The sequence below is a fragment of the Halichoerus grypus genome, chromosome 14, assembly GCF_964656455.1.
Source record: "Halichoerus grypus chromosome 14, mHalGry1.hap1.1, whole genome shotgun sequence".
NCBI classification, from domain to species: Eukaryota; Metazoa; Chordata; class Mammalia; order Carnivora; family Phocidae; genus Halichoerus; species Halichoerus grypus.
In genome coordinates, this window is record NC_135725.1 from 69,373,361 (window position 1) to 69,390,859 (window position 17,499).

The window sequence follows — 17,499 nt, forward strand, 5'->3', positions numbered from 1 at the left end:
TTATCAAAGACTGAAAGAATAAATGAGGATTTTTTTTTAAGTTTAAGGTACTATATGCAGTAGAAAATAGTTGAGCAAGTAAATTTTAATTAACTGCATATTTTTGTCCTGAGAAAAAGCAGCTAAACATAGGTATTGGATTTAAAAGTTTTTAATCCATTAAGAACCATAGTGATTTTGTTATATTAAAGCACTTATACTCACTAAATGTTAAACTTTACATATAGAGGAACAGAATCATGTGAGGAAACTTTGTCTCAGTCTAGTATTTTTAACTGTGATAAAATATACATAACACAAAATTTACCAGTTTAACCATTTTTAATTGTACAGTTCAGTGGCATTAAGTACATTCATGTTCTACAACCATCATCACCATCTGTCTCTAGAACTCTATACCCACTAAATGGTATCTCCCATTTCCCTCGCCCCCCAGTCCCTGGTAATCACTATTCTACTTTCTGTGAGTTTAACTACATACTTCATATAAGTGGAATCATACAGTGTTTTCCTTGTGTGACTGGCTTATTTCCCTTAGCATAATGTCTTCCAGGTTCATCCATGTTGTAGCTACATGCCAGAATTTGTGTCCTTTTAGGGCTGAATAATATTCCATTGTCTCATCTAGTTTTATCATGTATAGTACATAATGGAAAATGTGGTAGCCACATATTTGGATAGGTATGTTATTGGTGTTATTTCCTTTAGTATTATAATAACCTTGATTATTTAGAACATAGCTAAGAATTAAGCAGGATAGGTCTCAGAATAGATCCATGCATTTGAAGAATAGCTACTTAGAGCCAAGCCTTTTCTTATTTTACATAGGATTCTAATGATATTTGTGGTTATTTTATTTTCAAGTTAATAGAAGCCAGCTATTAGAAGGGGAAGAATTGGGCATTATGGAAGCAATGAGAAATGACCTTATTATAAAGAGACAGGAAAAAGTTATTTAGATCAAAAGTAAGCAGAAAAACTTCAAAAAGCAGATGGGTTTGATACCATTTAGAATGAGGCTTAAATAGCTCTATGGCAACAGAGACCTTGAGGGCATGGAATGTGACTGTATTATATTGATCACAAGTAATCTTAAGGGAAATAATAAATGAGCATAGTAATGCATTTAAATTTCATTTCATCTAGACTGGAGTTTTAGAACATTAATAATTTGCAGAGTATTGGCAGTTTAAAAGTTACAGGGCCAAACACAGGTCTCTTAGAATAAAGAAAGGAGGGAATGAACGCTGCTAGTATTTCTTTTAATTCCCCTGCCCTACCTTGCACAAGCCACTCTTTCTCCAGTGTGCTCTATACCAGCTCAAATCAAACAAGAAAGTTATTTTGGTGACGCTTTTAAATGACAATAAATACTTGAAAATTATAACCAAGGAACTTAAAGTGTAATGCTTGGGGGTGGTGGGACAGTAATTATATGGTTCTTTTCTCAGTACACATTCTGTATATTTCTGAGTAGTGGCTGCTTTTGGTTCTTTTTCATATTAACTTGATAACAAAGACTGAAACTATTAGCTAAAGCTAATTAAGGTTGATAGATAATATATATGCTGTCACTGGCTTTGAAAGAGTAACGTTAAGTAGTGATTCAGATGGATAATATTGATCGCTTATTACGTTACTTTATGAAATTATTTTCAAGTTACAAGTTTGTGTTAGTGTTACGTTTGTAGCCTCCTGTAACCATACAGTCTGCTTAGAGATCAGGTAATGTATTTTATCATAATCCATTGTTTTACTTTTTTAATGTGTTTAGCCCAAAGCAGTGACAACACCAGCACCAGCTACAACCCAGCAGTCAAATCCTGCCACCACTACCACAGTTAGCTCCTCCACAGCCCCAGCTGTGGCTCAGGCCCCAGCCCCTGCTCCCACTCTGGCTCCCACTCCTTCCCCTGCATCCGTCACTCCAGCACCAACGACAGCATCTTCTGAACCTGCACCTGCTAGTGCGGCGCAACCAGAGAAGCCTGCAGAAAAGCCAGCAGAGACACCCGTGGCTACGAGTCCAACAGCAACTGACAGGTAAGACCTACAATCTAGGAAATCATATCTCAACACAAGTTCATGACAAGAACTTAACGCGAGTATTTATTTTGATGATTGTTTTGATCAAACTTTGTTTCTGCTACGTTAAACTTTTTCTAAACATTGAACTGTGACTAAAACAGCATGCTTGTGCCTGTTTCAATTTCCATAATCCAGATTTGTATACTCTGCATTTTTTTCCCGCAGGGGGAGGGGAAAGAGGGTCAAAGTCATTATTTTGTGTAGAAAAATTAAGAAATACAAATGACTTATAAGAATAAAAATAACTTGCTATTTTATTATAGTTTGACATTATAAATAATTTGACCTTGACCCCTAATCATTATTTATATTTGATCTATATTCTTTTCTGATCATTGTCATTTATATTGTAAATATCCTTCCATGCCACTAAACATTTCCAGTTGCTGTGTAGCATTGTGTTTGGATCTGACATTTGTTGGCACTTAACCTTAGAAAAATAACATCTTTGGGTATTTTCCTCATCTGTAAAATGTGGATGACATGGGGTGCCTGGATGGCTCAGTCGTTAAGCGTCTGCCTTCAGCTCAGGTCATGATCCCAGGGTCCTGGGATTGAGCCCCGCATCAGGTTCCCTGCTCAGCAGGAAGTCTGCTTCTCCCTCTCCCACTCCCCCGCTTGTGCTCCCTCTCTCGCTGTGTCTCTCTCTGTCAAATAAATAAATTTTAAAAAAATGTGGATGACAATAGGACCTATATCTTAGAGTTGTTGTAAGGATTAAATGAAATAATGTAAAAGCTGTGAAATAGCACATGTTCACAGCAGAGTTAAGTATCAACTATTGTGCATAATAACCTACTACCTTTTGTTGAACATATGGATTGTTTGAATTTTCCACTGTTTTATCTATATTTTTGTGAACTTTTGTAGAAATTTAAATTTTACCAGTGTAGATCTTTAAAACAAAAGAAAAGGTGCAGGATATTTGAGGAGCAAGAAATATTTTCTTGAGGGAAGTTGGCAGGAGTATTGAGTAGTTTATGACAAAGGTTTTTTCCCCCCAAGGATAAATAAAATAACCAAAACAAGTGCTTTGGTTCTCTTGGGTGGACGCGTATAGAGAATTTCTCCTTTATCTGAGAACATGGGTAGTATTAAGTCCAGTGTGCACTGGCACTGTTTGTCTTTTGTGACTTCAGTACAGCTTGGGACCTCAGTGGCAGTAGTTAAAGTCCTCGGAATCAGAACCAGATGGAGTAGAGATTATACAGGAATTGGAAACACTGATAGGAAAGCATGTTTGTGATAAATACAATGATTAGAAAAAAATTAGGATCCTTCATTTTAGTGTTTGCCTTTATGTCTGGTTACTGTGTCTGACGCAGTCCACAGTGTTTGGAGAGGTTTGAGTGATCTGATTAATTGGTCACTTAGGGCCTCTTTCCAGGGAATTGATTCCCTACGAGGAGAGCATAGGCTCAGGAAATAAAATACTTCCCCTATGCCTGCTTGCTGAACTTTGCTTTAGGCATTCTGAGACACTGTTGCCTAACTTGATGCTTCTCCCATGTATATTTAGAAATGCATTCAACACTCTTACCTAGTGGGAGAGAACCTAGACTCAGGTTAAGCTGTTCTATCAAAAGGTTGTTCGTCAGTTCTGTGTATGGGAGGGAACTGAACAAATTTAACACATTGGTTTTCCAGATCATATAAATATTGTAACTGTAATTAAATATGTCTTCATTCAGTGCAGTATATTTTATTTTCTTAAATGTTTTCAGCTTTTTGAAAAGCTCGTAGTGAGAATTTCAGAATTGATGAATATATTTTAATGTGCTGATATGATCTATCCAAATTTCTTTATTATCTCTTTTTAAAATTTCTTTCTGGGGGTACAGTTTCATTTACCCATTCTCAAGAGTCAGTATTACGTTTTCAGACCTACAGAAGTTGCATAAATCAGTAGATGGTCAGTGATACAGAGAGCAGATGCTAGAGTTACTTACTTGGTTTGGCCTTATACACCAACTGCTTACTTTTATTTCCCCACATTATCACCTTAGAGAAGGATAACATGGGAAAGGAATGATGAGAGAAGCTCAGAAAACTGGCTGCTTAAATGTGCCTTAGTCCTTTCATCTGTATTGTACAACGTGGAGTGTCCTATAAAGCACGAAACTTAGTGAGATAATTGTCGAGAGACATGTTGGTATAAATTTGAGGGACACCAGAAAGTTTATTCATCACCACTGGCCTGATATTTCATTAATAGGCGTTTGTGTCTTTAGGCCAAATTTGTTCTTTAAAAACCACCAGTTACAATGCAAATTCTACTAGTTTATCTTTACCTTAGAGAAACTGCGCATGTGCACAAGACTACATTATTTATAGTTAAAGGCAAATTGGAACCAACCTAAATACATTAGTAAGGGAATGACTTGACCTGTAATTTATTCATATTAGAGAGCAGTGCTACTCAAAGTGATAGTAAGCAGCATCAGCATTAGTGGGAGTTTGTTTGAAATTAAACCCCTGACCTAAATTAGAATTATCTGGGGGTGGATCCCAGAAATCTGTATTTTAACAAGCTCTCCTGGTAAATTCTTGGGCTTCCTAAAGTTTGAGAAGCCCTAATGTCCAATACTACTGGCCAGTTAAAGTATATAGTATGTATCATATTGAGTGAATGTGGTTTCAAGGCTTTGTTATCAAGTGAGAAAAACAGATTACAAAACAATATGGGCAATAACCATAAACCAAGCAAAAGCTACAAAACAACATATTCTATGGCTGTGTATAGTAATGTGTAGAAGAACAGTAGCAACGGGACAGCACACTGATAACTGCAGATGGGGAAGGAGAAGTGGTGAGGTGGAATCAAGGTTGAAGAATTGTGGTTCGGCCATACCTCACTCTTATCTGAGATATGTAAAAAGAAATTTCAAAGCAGTGTGCAGAACAGCACAAATTATCCTGTAAGAGAACTGGAATGAAGGAGATTAATCCTGCCAGGTAGTAAAGTGTATTATACATGGTGGTAATGATTGCAATAATTTACAGTGGCTCTTACTAGAAAGACTGCTTAGGTAAATAGATGGTAGTCTAGAAACAGACCAGAATACATACCTGGGACTTAATGTAAGATAAAGATGTAATTTCAAACCACTGTGGGGAAGATGCTGTTGGGATTAATGCCTAGCCAGATGGAAGAGGGAAGATGGATCACTTACCTTGTACTCATAAAAATAAATTCTAGATAGAGAAAGAATCAACATAAAAGGAAACCATAAACTAGAGAACATGGGAAAAATAAAAATAATCTTAATCAAAAAAGTCATAAAAGGGACAATTGATAAATTTGACTACAGAAAGAATTTAAAAGTTGAGAACCAAACTAAAAATTCCCTATGAATAGCTTGATTTGGTCAATTAAGTGGAATACTGTGTGTCTGTGGGGAAAATTTGAGGTCATTGTTATGCTAACATGAGATGATTAAGTTAAATAAAACACACCCAAAGGTAAGACATAGTCATTGTTACATAGAAACTGGTAGTAGTGATTGTTCCCTGGGTAGGGGTCTTGGGCAAGAGAATTATTTTTTCTATATATAATTTTTTCAAAGTTTTGCCTTCTATATAAGTTAGCTTTATTATCTAGTTAATGAAGATAATTTAAAAATTACACCAGAAAATTAGTTTAATCATATTGGATGTTATGATGCCAGGCACTTTGCTAAACACTTTACCAGCAGTAACCCTACATACAGCACTTTGGGATACATGGATATTATTGTTGACATCATTGTATTGATGAAGAAACTGAGGATTAGAAAATAATTTATGAATTCAAACTTAGATATATCTCTTGCTCTTCCTGTGCTACAGGTTGGGGGGGGAGTGCGGAGGAAGAGGGAGACAATCTTAAACAGGCTGCACGCTCAGTGTGGAGCCTGACATGGGGCTCGATCTCACGACCCTGAGATCATAACCTGAGCCGAAATCAAGAGTTGGACGCTTCACTGACGGAGCCACCTAGGTGCCCGTACTGTGTTTTATTTTTTAAAATTGGGACAGAGGTATAAGTGTGTGTTGTGTTGTATGTATGTTTTAATCTAAACTGCTAGCTGCTACCTTTACTACTTTGTAAATTTCAACTTATTTTTCTTTGGCCTACTCTTCATGGTCTTTCATAATCTTGTTTTTGTCTACTTTGTTTTCCAGACTCATCTTCTGCAGTTGCCCAACAGAAACTTAGTCCTTTTAAATTGGTTTACTTTCGGTTACAACTTGGATTTTATCACACCTCTCCGTTTTTTGCTTTTGCCATGTTCCTTGACTTGAATGTCTTCTTTCAGCTCCTGTGTTGAAAACTTACTTATAAGACCTAACTGAAATTCTGTTATGTAAAGATTTCCCAGGCCTTTCCAGCCTAATGTGGTTTCTACTTCGGCTGTTTATTGTGTACAGGTTCCCCCCACTATTGGAAAGTAGAGCATTCCTGTGAAACCTTTTGTAAGCTGAAGTGGCATAAAGCAAAGAAGCAATTACCATAAATTTATGTGGAAAAAGTTTTGATCATTCCCAGACCCATAAAATAACCTCTCAGGCTTTTCGGATACGTTAGAACACACCTTGGTAATGGAGGCACAAAATAAATTTAGATGAAGCACAGATGCTCACAGACACAGCTCAGAATTGATGCTGAGATGCTAAGTACAGTTCTGGGGAAGGAGCTTGGGGGCTGCTCTTGCTTCTCAGGGTGTGTTCCTCTGTAAAGGCTTGCCGCAAAACAAATGAAACACTACTTTCACTTTTCTCATAAAAGCAGAAATCCTCTTCAGAGAAAATTCTCTTCAGATTTCTTCTAGTTAATGAAGACGGGTACTAATGTAGATCTTTTGTAAAAGCAAAATGTGGTGGAATGTGAACTTTGGAAAAGTGGAGGATACTTGTACTGTTTGGTATTTCTTCTATTGTGACTTGACTTACAGATTATTTAACCTATCATTGTAAATTCTTTTAGGGAAATAGTTGTGCATTACCTTTTTTGTATTCCTTAAATGGTAAGCATTCTGTTCAGTTGTTATTTTATGTCATTGGACATTTAAAATGATGCATTTGCAGAACAGTATGAATGTAAAGATTGAAAATTCTTCCCAAGCCATAAATGTTATGGAAAAAGCTTTGGGGTTTAATGTAGAAGATGGTTTAAACACTGTAGCCAGACCTTTACATTTAATTAAAATCAAACAGTCTCTTTAAAATTTGGACAGTTACTAAACTAATGTAAGTTTTATATACTTTCTGATATAGTTTTCTAAAAACCTTTTGCAGTACATCAGGAGATTCTTCTCGGTCGAACCTTTTTGAAGATGCAACAAGTGCACTTGGTAAGTATCTACATTGTAAATAACCTTATAAGAGATAGGGAAGAGGTTCAAATTTCTTTTCTAGATCATGAAAATGTGTTCATTTTCATGGTTGCTTATAATCAAGCTGTTAAAATGATTTAGATAATTATTCGATTAATGTTACTAAAGACTTTGTGAGTTAATGTGTTATATATTGAATCCTTTAAATTGTACTATTAGAGTTAAGCATATTCTTTGGGTTAAAGCAGATAATTTTCCAAATGTGAATGTTAGACGAGGTCTTAACAAAGTTTGAACTGTGTACAGGTTTATTACAAAATGTTTGTGAAATGGGTATAAAATGTTACTAAATCTGTCTTACACTTTATCTTTATTCCAGTTTGAAGCCCTTTCGGGTCCCATCTCTGTCTTGTTGCTTGTATGGTACTTGCAGTGAACGTACCTTTCTGTCCCAGCTTTAACTATTGGATAATGCTTTTTCATCTCCCCTTCATACTTAGTCTGTCAAAATCAGTTTTGTTTTTTTCCCTATTTTCCTCAAGAGAGCCTCATTAGCTCTCCCTTGTGTTGTCCATTGTCTCTAGTTTTCCTGAGTCATTTGCCCTTGTACTATTACGATCTGAAGAGTATCATACTGCTTATAGGCATTTCTTTTTGAGTTTTATAACTTGATTAATTAGGCATGATTTTAGGAGGTGTAGCTTGATGACTAGGTGTGGGAGCTCTGTACTCTGACAGCCTGTTAGTTTGTACCATGACTTATCAGCCACTGTTAAACCATGATCACAATAAACCTTTCTCATGGAGTTATTGTGAGAATTAAATGAGAAACATCATGTCAAAATAGGTAGTTCAGATGCTCCACAGCTCTTAATTTTGTTTATGTTGATGCTGATTTCTGTACCTGGGAACTAGATTACTGAAAGGGTATTGGCACTTAAGTGACTTTGTGCTAGAATCATATGAATGGGTAATTAAGAAATAAAAATACATTAACAAGTCCTTTATGGAAGGGGAGAGGAAAAATGATTACTCTAAACAAGATAAAAAATATCACATTTCCTCAATGATACTTAGTTTTTTTAAAATATACTTTCATAGCTATTAAATGCCTTTATTGAAAATTTTGCAGAAAAAAATAAATCATTCACCTGTGCCAGGGAAATGGTGATGCAAAATGACAGGGTCCCTTTCACAGTTGAACTTTTCATTCACATGGGGGAAAGAAAGAAGGGTGAAACAAAGTAAATTGCAAATCATGATTAATGATTTTAAGGAAACTAATGGCTTCCATAAAGAAAAACGGAAGGTACTTATACTTAGGATAGTTAGGTAGTACATCTCTGGGATGTATTCTCAGTTTAAGTTGAGAACTGGAGCCTGCGAAGGAATTGACCCTCAGAGAAGCTGCGCGCGCACGCTTGTGTGTATGTGTGTGTGTAAGTGTGTAAAGGTTCTGGGACTGGTTCTAAAAGGTATGGCTTGTGAAGTGAACTGGAAAACATCAGCTTGGTTGGAGTGTGGTGTACAGAGATTGTTGAGTATTGGGAGCCCGAAATGAGATGAGGTTTTCTTTTTAAAAAGCTTGCTTTTCCAGCCGGCAGAATAGATTATAGGCTCGGGGGCAGGAGAGGAAGCCCAGTGTAATCCAGATGAGAGATTGTTGTGGCCTGGTCTTCAGTGAAGGCAGTGGACAAAGAGGGAAGTAGGTAATTTTGCACTGTAATTCAGAGATAGGACCTAGCAGATACGCTGGTGGATAAAGTGTGGAAGGGAAGGGAGAGGGAACTTGGTAGTCACCAGGGTTCCTGGCTCTTGTGCTTGGGTGGATAGAGCTGCTAGTTATTGAAAGGGAGAAGTCATACTGGTGGGGTACATCTGAGGGGGACATCTTTCGAGATTCAAAGTCACGTGTCAGTATTGGCTAAGGAGTGGGTGGAATGTGAGAAGTGGACACAGCCTGTGCAGATGGCTATGGCTGGAAGGGGAAGGCAGCAGACAGATGGACCAGTTCCTCAGAGAGGAATTGAGATGCGACCAAGGGGGTAGGCTTCTGTTTTTAGGATGACATTCTAGGGTATAGTTAACTGCTGATCAGGATAATTAAGTGAGAGTGAAGGATGGGAGGTGGACAAGAGAGAGGATAACTAAAGGGTCCAGTTCTTTGAGGAGACAAGAAAGGGATTGGTACCCAGAAGAGAAGTAGAAGAAAAAATGGTTTAAGTGAGGTAAGTTTAGTGTAGAGAGTTGGCTTTCTTTTGGACTGTTGTCCGTGGTCTGCCATTTCTGTGAAGAGCGAGTTTGGGTTGGAGACAGCCTGTGGGAAGTGACTTCCTGGGATAGTAGTGCTTGGGGCATTGCACCAGCTCTGTATGGTATATGAAAGTCTGACTTTACTGCTTCTAGCCTCCTTTTTTCCTCCGCTTTGATAATAAAAGATATCAAAGGAAAACTGAAGTTGTTGCAGTAGAATCGACGGCCTGAAACGTCCCTCCTACTTGTTTTCAAAAATTAGTTCATCTGTCTCTTCCAGGTTGCCTTCTCTGACCTGCTAATTCTGTTCTATATTTGTCATACATTTGTATCGATGTTTTTATTGTACTTACTAAACATACTGTGTTAATTTTCTGTTGCTACTATTATTGATAACTTACCACAAACTTCCTGGTAGGAAACAACAGATTTATTATCTTAAGGCACAGTAAGTTAGGAGTCTAACATAGTCCTCACTGGACTAAAATCAAGGGGCTAAATCACTGGGCTACCATCCTTTCTGTACATTCTAGGGGGAGAATCTGTTCTGTGTCCTTTGAACGCTTCTGGAGGCTGCCCGCCTTCCTTGGCTTAGAGCCCCTTCCTCTGTCATCAAAGGCAGCAGCATAGCATCTGTGACCTTGCTTCTTTCCTCTTGTCCTAACATCTGTTTCTCTGACCCTCCCATCTGTTTTCCTTCTACTTCTAAAGACCCTTGTGATTACATTGGGCCTACACAGATAATCTGGGATAATTTCCCTATCTGAAAGTCAGCTGATGAACAACCTTAATTCCACTTTGCCTTGTAACCTATTATATTTATAGGTTCTGGGGATTGGCAGGGGGGCATTATTCTACCTACCCCATATATGTTGTAGTTTGTGCTGTTATTCATCTTTGTACCCCTAGTCCTGTAGTGCCTGAAACATTACATACATATACACTCAAGAAATAGGCGGGAAGTGCATATTTATTAAATGTTTCCTTTCTTTCCCTTCCTCCCACCCCACACACCTTTTCTTAGTGACAGGTCAGTCTTACGAGAATATGGTAACTGAGATCATGTCGATGGGATATGAACGAGAGCAAGTGATCGCAGCCCTGAGAGCCAGTTTCAACAACCCCGACAGAGCAGTGGAGTATCTTTTAATGGTAAGAAATATTTCACTTTGTTTATTGTAGTTTAATACCAAAATATCAAAGATTTTTAAGGAACAATAACAATTCACAGGAGAATGAGAATATATGCTAGTAATTTACGTAATGCTTTTATTTTTCTTAGTTTGTTAATATTTTGTGTTGGTAAAATGTAACCTCTTCCAAAAGATTTTGATGTGATTTTTAGTTAGGAAACAACATAGCTAAATGAGTTGTAAAATTGGCTCTCTGTTTGCTACCCCATTCATGTTATCCTCAAAGGATGACAGTTTGTGTGTTTGGGGGGTAGAAGGGGACAGATTTTTTAAATCTAATCTACCATTTTAGTAGCTTTCTTGATGGCCAGCATACTCCTGAGTGTACTTTTTTTTTTTTTAAGATTTTATTTTTATTTTATTTGACAGAGAACACAAGCAGGGGGAGCTGCAGGCAAAGGAGAGGGAGAAGCATGGCTTCCCACTGAGCAGGGACCCCGATGCGGGACTCGATCCCAGGACCCTGGGATCATGACCTGAGCCAAAGGCAGATGCTTAACCAACTGAGCCACCCAGGCACCCTTCCTGGGTATACTGTTGAGGGCAAAAGTATCAAGTTGGAAGCCCAAGCCCAATTTTATTTGTCTTGTACTGTATACGTTTTTGTAATTAGTCGGCAGCTTTTAAAAATGAAGAGATTTCACTTACAAATTCAGATAGCTAAGAAAAAGAAAAAAAAACTGACATCCTAAATAAAAACTTGGAAGAGGGGTGCCTGAGTGGCTCAGTTAAGTGTCCGACTGTTGATCTCAGATCGGGTTTCAGTCTTAGGGTGGTTGTGAGTTCAAGCTCCGAGTTGGGCTCCACGCTGGGCGTGGAGCCTATGTAAAAAATAAAAAACTTAGAAGATTAATTAATTAACTAATTAATTAATTCAGAGAGCTGGTTTGTCTGGACAACTTGGATTCTGGATTTTTGCAAAGGTTTAGGAAAAATTTTAGATCATAGACTGTTTAATTCATTATCTTCCTCCCATCCATTTCCTGTTACCTGACATAACATCGTTGCATTTAATTCAGTGTGTGATGTTATTTGCCTGGTTCCATTGGCATTTGAGTTGTTAGCTTATTTATTGTCAGTAGTAGTCAAGGGATTCTCAGAAACATTTGTTTCTAATGCCTGAAGTGACATCTAATGCCGGCAGCCATTACCCTTAATGTGGCTCATTATGCATAATTTGTTATATGTTTATGATTTTGACTTCTGATTTATTGGGAAATGGAAGCATTTACCATTATCATCTCTTACCCAAATGTAATATTTCCTTCTTCATTCTCTTCCTTCACAATCTATGTGGATTTCATAAAGACTTTTTAATATGTTGTATATGAAAAGTCTTGTAAATCATGCATCAAAATAGTGTTCCAGAAGTCTCAGTGCAGTTTTAAATTCTAATAACTTCAGAAGACAAATGCTATAAACTTAGAAAATATTGAAATATTTAAGGTTCTTATATCTATAACTTTTGTAAAATTTTGAATAATCAACGTTCATTTTTTGTATGGGATACTTTCTGGAGGACGCTTTCTCAGAACCATGGATCAGTAGAGGAGATCCTTCTTGCTTGGCCACTGTTGCCACCTGCTCTGTTTCCATTAGATTTTTTTCCCCCGGGGTTCATTTCAGAACTGTACGTGCATCAAAACCTGTTTCTTTGGATAATTTTAAGCCTAGGGTTACAAATGCAAACCTTTCTATGACAGAGCTGGTGAGTTTCTATGAAATTCAAAAATTAGAGTAATATATAGCATAAAAACCAAATATATCCAATTTTAATAAGGTTTGTATTGATATTTAAAAAAATTTTAATAGCCTTTTAAAGATGTACGTTATTCCTTATATACAAACTTAGGATCTTTGATGTTAGATATAATGTGTTGCTATATGTAAACATTGTTTTATGCATGTTTTAAATTACAAATCTCTTTATACCTTAGATCTGCACTGTCTAGTAAAATAGCTATTAAGTACTATTGAGGACAATTAGCTATTTCAATTTAAAAAAATTAAAAGTGTATTAAAAATTAGTTTCTTTAGTACAGCCACATTTCAAGTTCTCAGTAGCTACATGAGATTAATGAGTATTTTATTAGACAGCACAGAAACGGAACATTTTTGTCATAATGGAAAATTCTGCTGGACAGTGCTGCCTTCCATTATTGCAGTATGGGTTCTTCTAGACCACGCTCATGTCATTTCTAATGTAATTTGAATATATGCAGCTTTCAGATTAAGTCTTAATCCTTTACTTTTAATAGAAGCAGACATCTGTTTGATGCTTTTGGAAATTAGACAAGCACGTTAAATAGATCAATAAATCTTTTACTTTGTATAGTATTGAACTAACTTTGAATGACAAGCTATTTTAAAGCAGGGAAATTGTATTGTAGGGGATCCCCGGAGATAGAGAGAGTCAGGCTGTGGTGGACACCCCTCCTGCGGTCAGCACTGGGGCTCCTCCGTCTTCGGTGGCGGCCGCTGCGGCGACTACGACGGCATCGACAACCACAGCGAGCCCTGGAGGTTAGAGTGGGCTGGGGCGGTGCGGGGCACAGTCCTGACTTTCTCGTGTGAGCTGAGGCTTTTTCCTGGAGCATCTGAAGGACTCTTCACACAAGTTTTCTATCCATTGATGTTAGAGAAGGGCCCAAAACAAATTCTCTCCAGGGGCTATTGCATACCTTCTCACTGAGACCTCGGCGCCATAGTGGGCAAAGGGCACATTCTGTTTAGCCTGTTCTGAGGAAGATATGCTTCCCAGTTCGCATTTTGTGTTAACATTCTGAAGTGATTTAGAACGTTTGCTCACCTTGTCTCTTCTCTTTCCCTATGAATGTCATAAAGTATGTGTCATTTCAAAGCCAGGACTATCTTAGTGGCTATTATACAGCCAAAGAAATAAAGCACTGAGAAGTTTGAAGACTTGGGTCTAGAGGTGAAAGCCAGTCTTGAATTCACCTCTCTTCACTGGTCGGCACCCACCCTTCCATTGCCGAAGGTGTGACTGCAGAGGAGGCCCTGGAGCCTGTGGGGGGCCCAGGAGTTACTTCCTTCTCCTTCAGTCTCCGTTCTGTGTACAGTAGTGATAAAGTAATTTAAACTGATAATTTTGAAGAGGCCCTTCTTTGATGCTTTTCCTAGCTCTTCTTATGACCGTCAGCTCTAGTTGACAACAAGCCCTGAGCATTTTGTGTACAGTCTCCCAGAGGACAGGCTTTCATTTCTATGGAATTGGCATAAGAATGGGAAGAAGAGGCCACTGCTTTGGTTCAGATACGGACTGCTGTCCCATTTAGCAGCCCTTAATGAATTAGTTTAGTTTCTGAGTCTCATTTTCTTCATCTGTAAAACCAGTGTCACAGAAGGAAGGGTACTTCTCATACTCATGTGGCCATTTTAATTTGGATAATTTAGGAAATAACATCTAAAAAATTCTCATAATTCATTAGTAACCTCAAAAACATAATTATATGCAATTTAGTATAATCAGACAACCATCACTACCCCCAAAAAGTTGCAAGTTCTATCTTGGCATCCTTAATATTTATTATTGTCATGGGATTTTGGACTAAAGAGTTCTAAATGTATTAGTACTAGTTTGATTTATAGTTTATTTTATTTTTTTAAAGATTATTTATTTATTTGACAGAGCGTGTGCTCACAAAGCAGGGGGAGTGGGAGAGGGAGAAGCAGGCTCCTCACTGAGCAGGGAGCCCCATGCAGGGCTCCATCCCAGGACCCTGGGATCATGACCTGAGCCGAAGACACTTAACGACAGAGCCACCCAGGCGCCCCTACTTATAGCTTATTTATCTCAAGCTTTTATAGATTATAAATGTTTGAAGTTTAATGGTAATAACCGAAATTGTTTTTCTAATTGTAATTTAAGTTTGTATTAATAAAACTGCTTCTGATCTGCATATCTGAACTCTTTTAAATATTATCTTTCATTTATTTAGTTTAGAATTTCTCAGGAATTCAAGCTCAGATTGTTTTTGTTTTGTTTTGTTTTGTTTTTCTCCTTAAAGGTTGGGGTTGTATTATAGGTGGATTTTTTGGTTTTGTTAGTTCTAGGTATATATTTTTCTTAGGAACAGTATTAGTACTTTTTATTTTGATAGAGTGCATGCAGGTCATAAATTCTCATTATTTGATGATATTGACGCCCGGGACAATTGTAGGAAAACTTCGTTCTTTCAGTGTTCTGTACTCTCTATCTTTGCTAATAGGAGTAATTTCTATACTATAAGACTTGGACGTTTGTACGGTTGAAAGATTTTTGTCATTATTCATTTTTATATACATCTGCGAACTCATATTTTTTACTTGTCAGTGTTTGCTGTCTAATATTATGATTGAACCAGCTCTTTGTATATTAATTGCTGCTTTTGTTTAAAAATGTTTATGTGTTTTTTAGGACATCCCCTTGAATTTTTACGGAATCAGCCTCAGTTTCAACAGATGAGACAAATTATTCAACAGAATCCTTCCCTGCTTCCAGCATTGCTACAACAGATAGGTCGGGAAAATCCTCAATTACTGCAGGTAACTATTTAATCAGAGTTAATTTCAGAAGTGGGTTTATAGAGTATATCATACTTTTTTAAAGTCCATGTGTACTCCCTTCCCCTCCACAAGCTCTAGTAAACTCTTCTTCCAAGCTGCACTCAACAGAATATGCTGTAGATTAGATGTACTAAAAAAAGAGTGGGGGGGGGAGGTTAATTTAAGTTGGTCAAATAATAATTTGGGGAAACTATTAAAGAATCAGAGAAACTCTTTATCAAAGAAACCGTTTATAAAATCTTTTTTCCCCAAACTTATTATAGTGGAGCATTGCCTCTTAGAGACATACCCATGGGTTTATTTAATGCTCAAGTCACGAAGTATTCTGAGTTTTATACAGCGTTGTACTACCTACTAGTGTGGAAGATACAGAAGTTTTGTTTCTTTTTATAGTCCCCAAGTAGTTTTTTAACATTGATTTGGGGGGACGGGACGCATTTATGAAAGAGAATTTCAATTCTCTTATTTCTTCACTGTTTGCCTCACTGAAAAGTACCGAGTTTCTTTAATAGTATATAAGAAATTACATCCTTCCAAAGATTAAATAATTCAGAATCAGTCTAAAAATAAGGCAGTTACAAAATTCTAGCTTTCTCTCCTATTTGTATTTAGAATTCTTAGTTTCCTGAAGATACTTTATATCATTGTATTGTTGTTCTTGTTTTTTTTCCTGTCCTTCAAATTACCACAGCAAATTAGCCAGCACCAGGAGCATTTTATTCAGATGTTAAATGAACCAGTTCAAGAAGCTGGTGGTCAAGGAGGAGGGGGTGGAGGTGGCAGTGGAGGAATTGCAGAAGCCGGAAGTGGTCATATGAACTACATTCAAGTAACGCCTCAGGAAAAAGAAGCTATAGAAAGGGTGAGTTGAAGTAAAACTGAAAATTTAGTTCCGTAGTCCACTAGCCACATTTCAGATGCTCAGTAGTCACACGGGGTTGGTGGCTGCTGCGTGGGGTAGCACAGATACACAGTATTTCTGCCCTTGGAGATAGTGCTGTTGGACAGAGCCAAATACAGCATTGTCCTAAGGATTGCTGTAAAGACCATGTATTTTCATCCCTGCTCTCACATCGTGGCCTTTGTGCTAGCCAAGGGACTAGTAATGAATGCCAGTCAGCTTTATAAGATAGTTACAAATATATTTTAAAAATTAAAGATTTCATTTATGTCTTAAAATTTATGAAGAAAATGACCTGGGGGGAACCTGGGTGGCTCAGTCTGTTAAGCATCTGCCTTCAGCCCGGGAAATGATGCCAGGGTCCTGGGATCGAGCCCCGTGTCGGTGGTGGGCTCCCTGCTCAGCGGGGAGCCTGCTTCTCCTTCTGCTGCTCCCCTACCTGTGCTCTCTTGCTCTCTTTCTTTCGGATAAATGAATAAAAATCTTTAAAAGAAGGAAAATGATCTTAAAGTGAATGCCTAACTCAAAATTATCCATTTTTTAAAATTTTACTTTACTACTGTCACTAAAATGTAAAATAGATATGTATATGAATTATATATAAAAAATATGTACATTGACCATCAGAACCTGATACCATAATTCTGTTTCCATCTTACTAGGTCAACCAGTTCACTGCAGTAACTTAGTTTATATGATATACTCTGACAAGTCATTCATTTTTCTCTAGGCTCCATTGTTTTTTTTTTTTTTTTAATTTTTTTTATTGTTATGTTAATCCCCATACATTACATCATTAGTTTTAGATATAGTGTTCCATGATTCATTGTTTGTGCATAACACCCAGTGCTCCATGCAGAACGTGCCCTCCTCAATACCCATCACCAGGCTAACCCATCCTCCCAACCCCCTCCCCTCTAGAACCCTCAGTTTGTTTTTCAGAGTCCATTGTCTCTCATGGTTCTTCTCCCCCTCCGATTTCCCCCCCTTCATTCTTCCCCTCCTGCTACATTCTTCTTCTTTTTTTCTTTCTTAACATATATTGCATTATTTGTTTCAGAGGTACAGATCTGAGATTCAACAGTCTTGCACAATTCACAGCGCTTACCAGAACACATACCCTCCCCAGTGTCCATCACCCAGTCACCCCATCCCTCCCACCCCACCCCCCACTCCAGCAACC

At 37.6% G+C, this 17,499-nt stretch overlaps 1 protein-coding gene across 2 annotated transcripts in view; it reads left to right on the forward strand.

Annotated features, from left to right (window-relative positions):
• RAD23B (RAD23 nucleotide excision repair protein B) overlaps positions 1–17,499 on the forward strand; it is a 40,912-nt gene that overhangs the window by 17,205 nt on the left and 6,208 nt on the right. For both annotated transcript variants that reach the window (XM_036091415.2, XM_078061559.1), the window contains 6 exons: positions 1,775–2,043; positions 7,366–7,421; positions 10,681–10,808; positions 13,240–13,372; positions 15,267–15,394; positions 16,107–16,277. In XM_036091415.2, the coding sequence (XP_035947308.1) occupies positions 1,775–2,043; positions 7,366–7,421; positions 10,681–10,808; positions 13,240–13,372; positions 15,267–15,394; positions 16,107–16,277 (885 nt within the window). The remainder of the gene's footprint in view (positions 1–1,774; positions 2,044–7,365; positions 7,422–10,680; positions 10,809–13,239; positions 13,373–15,266; positions 15,395–16,106; positions 16,278–17,499) is intronic.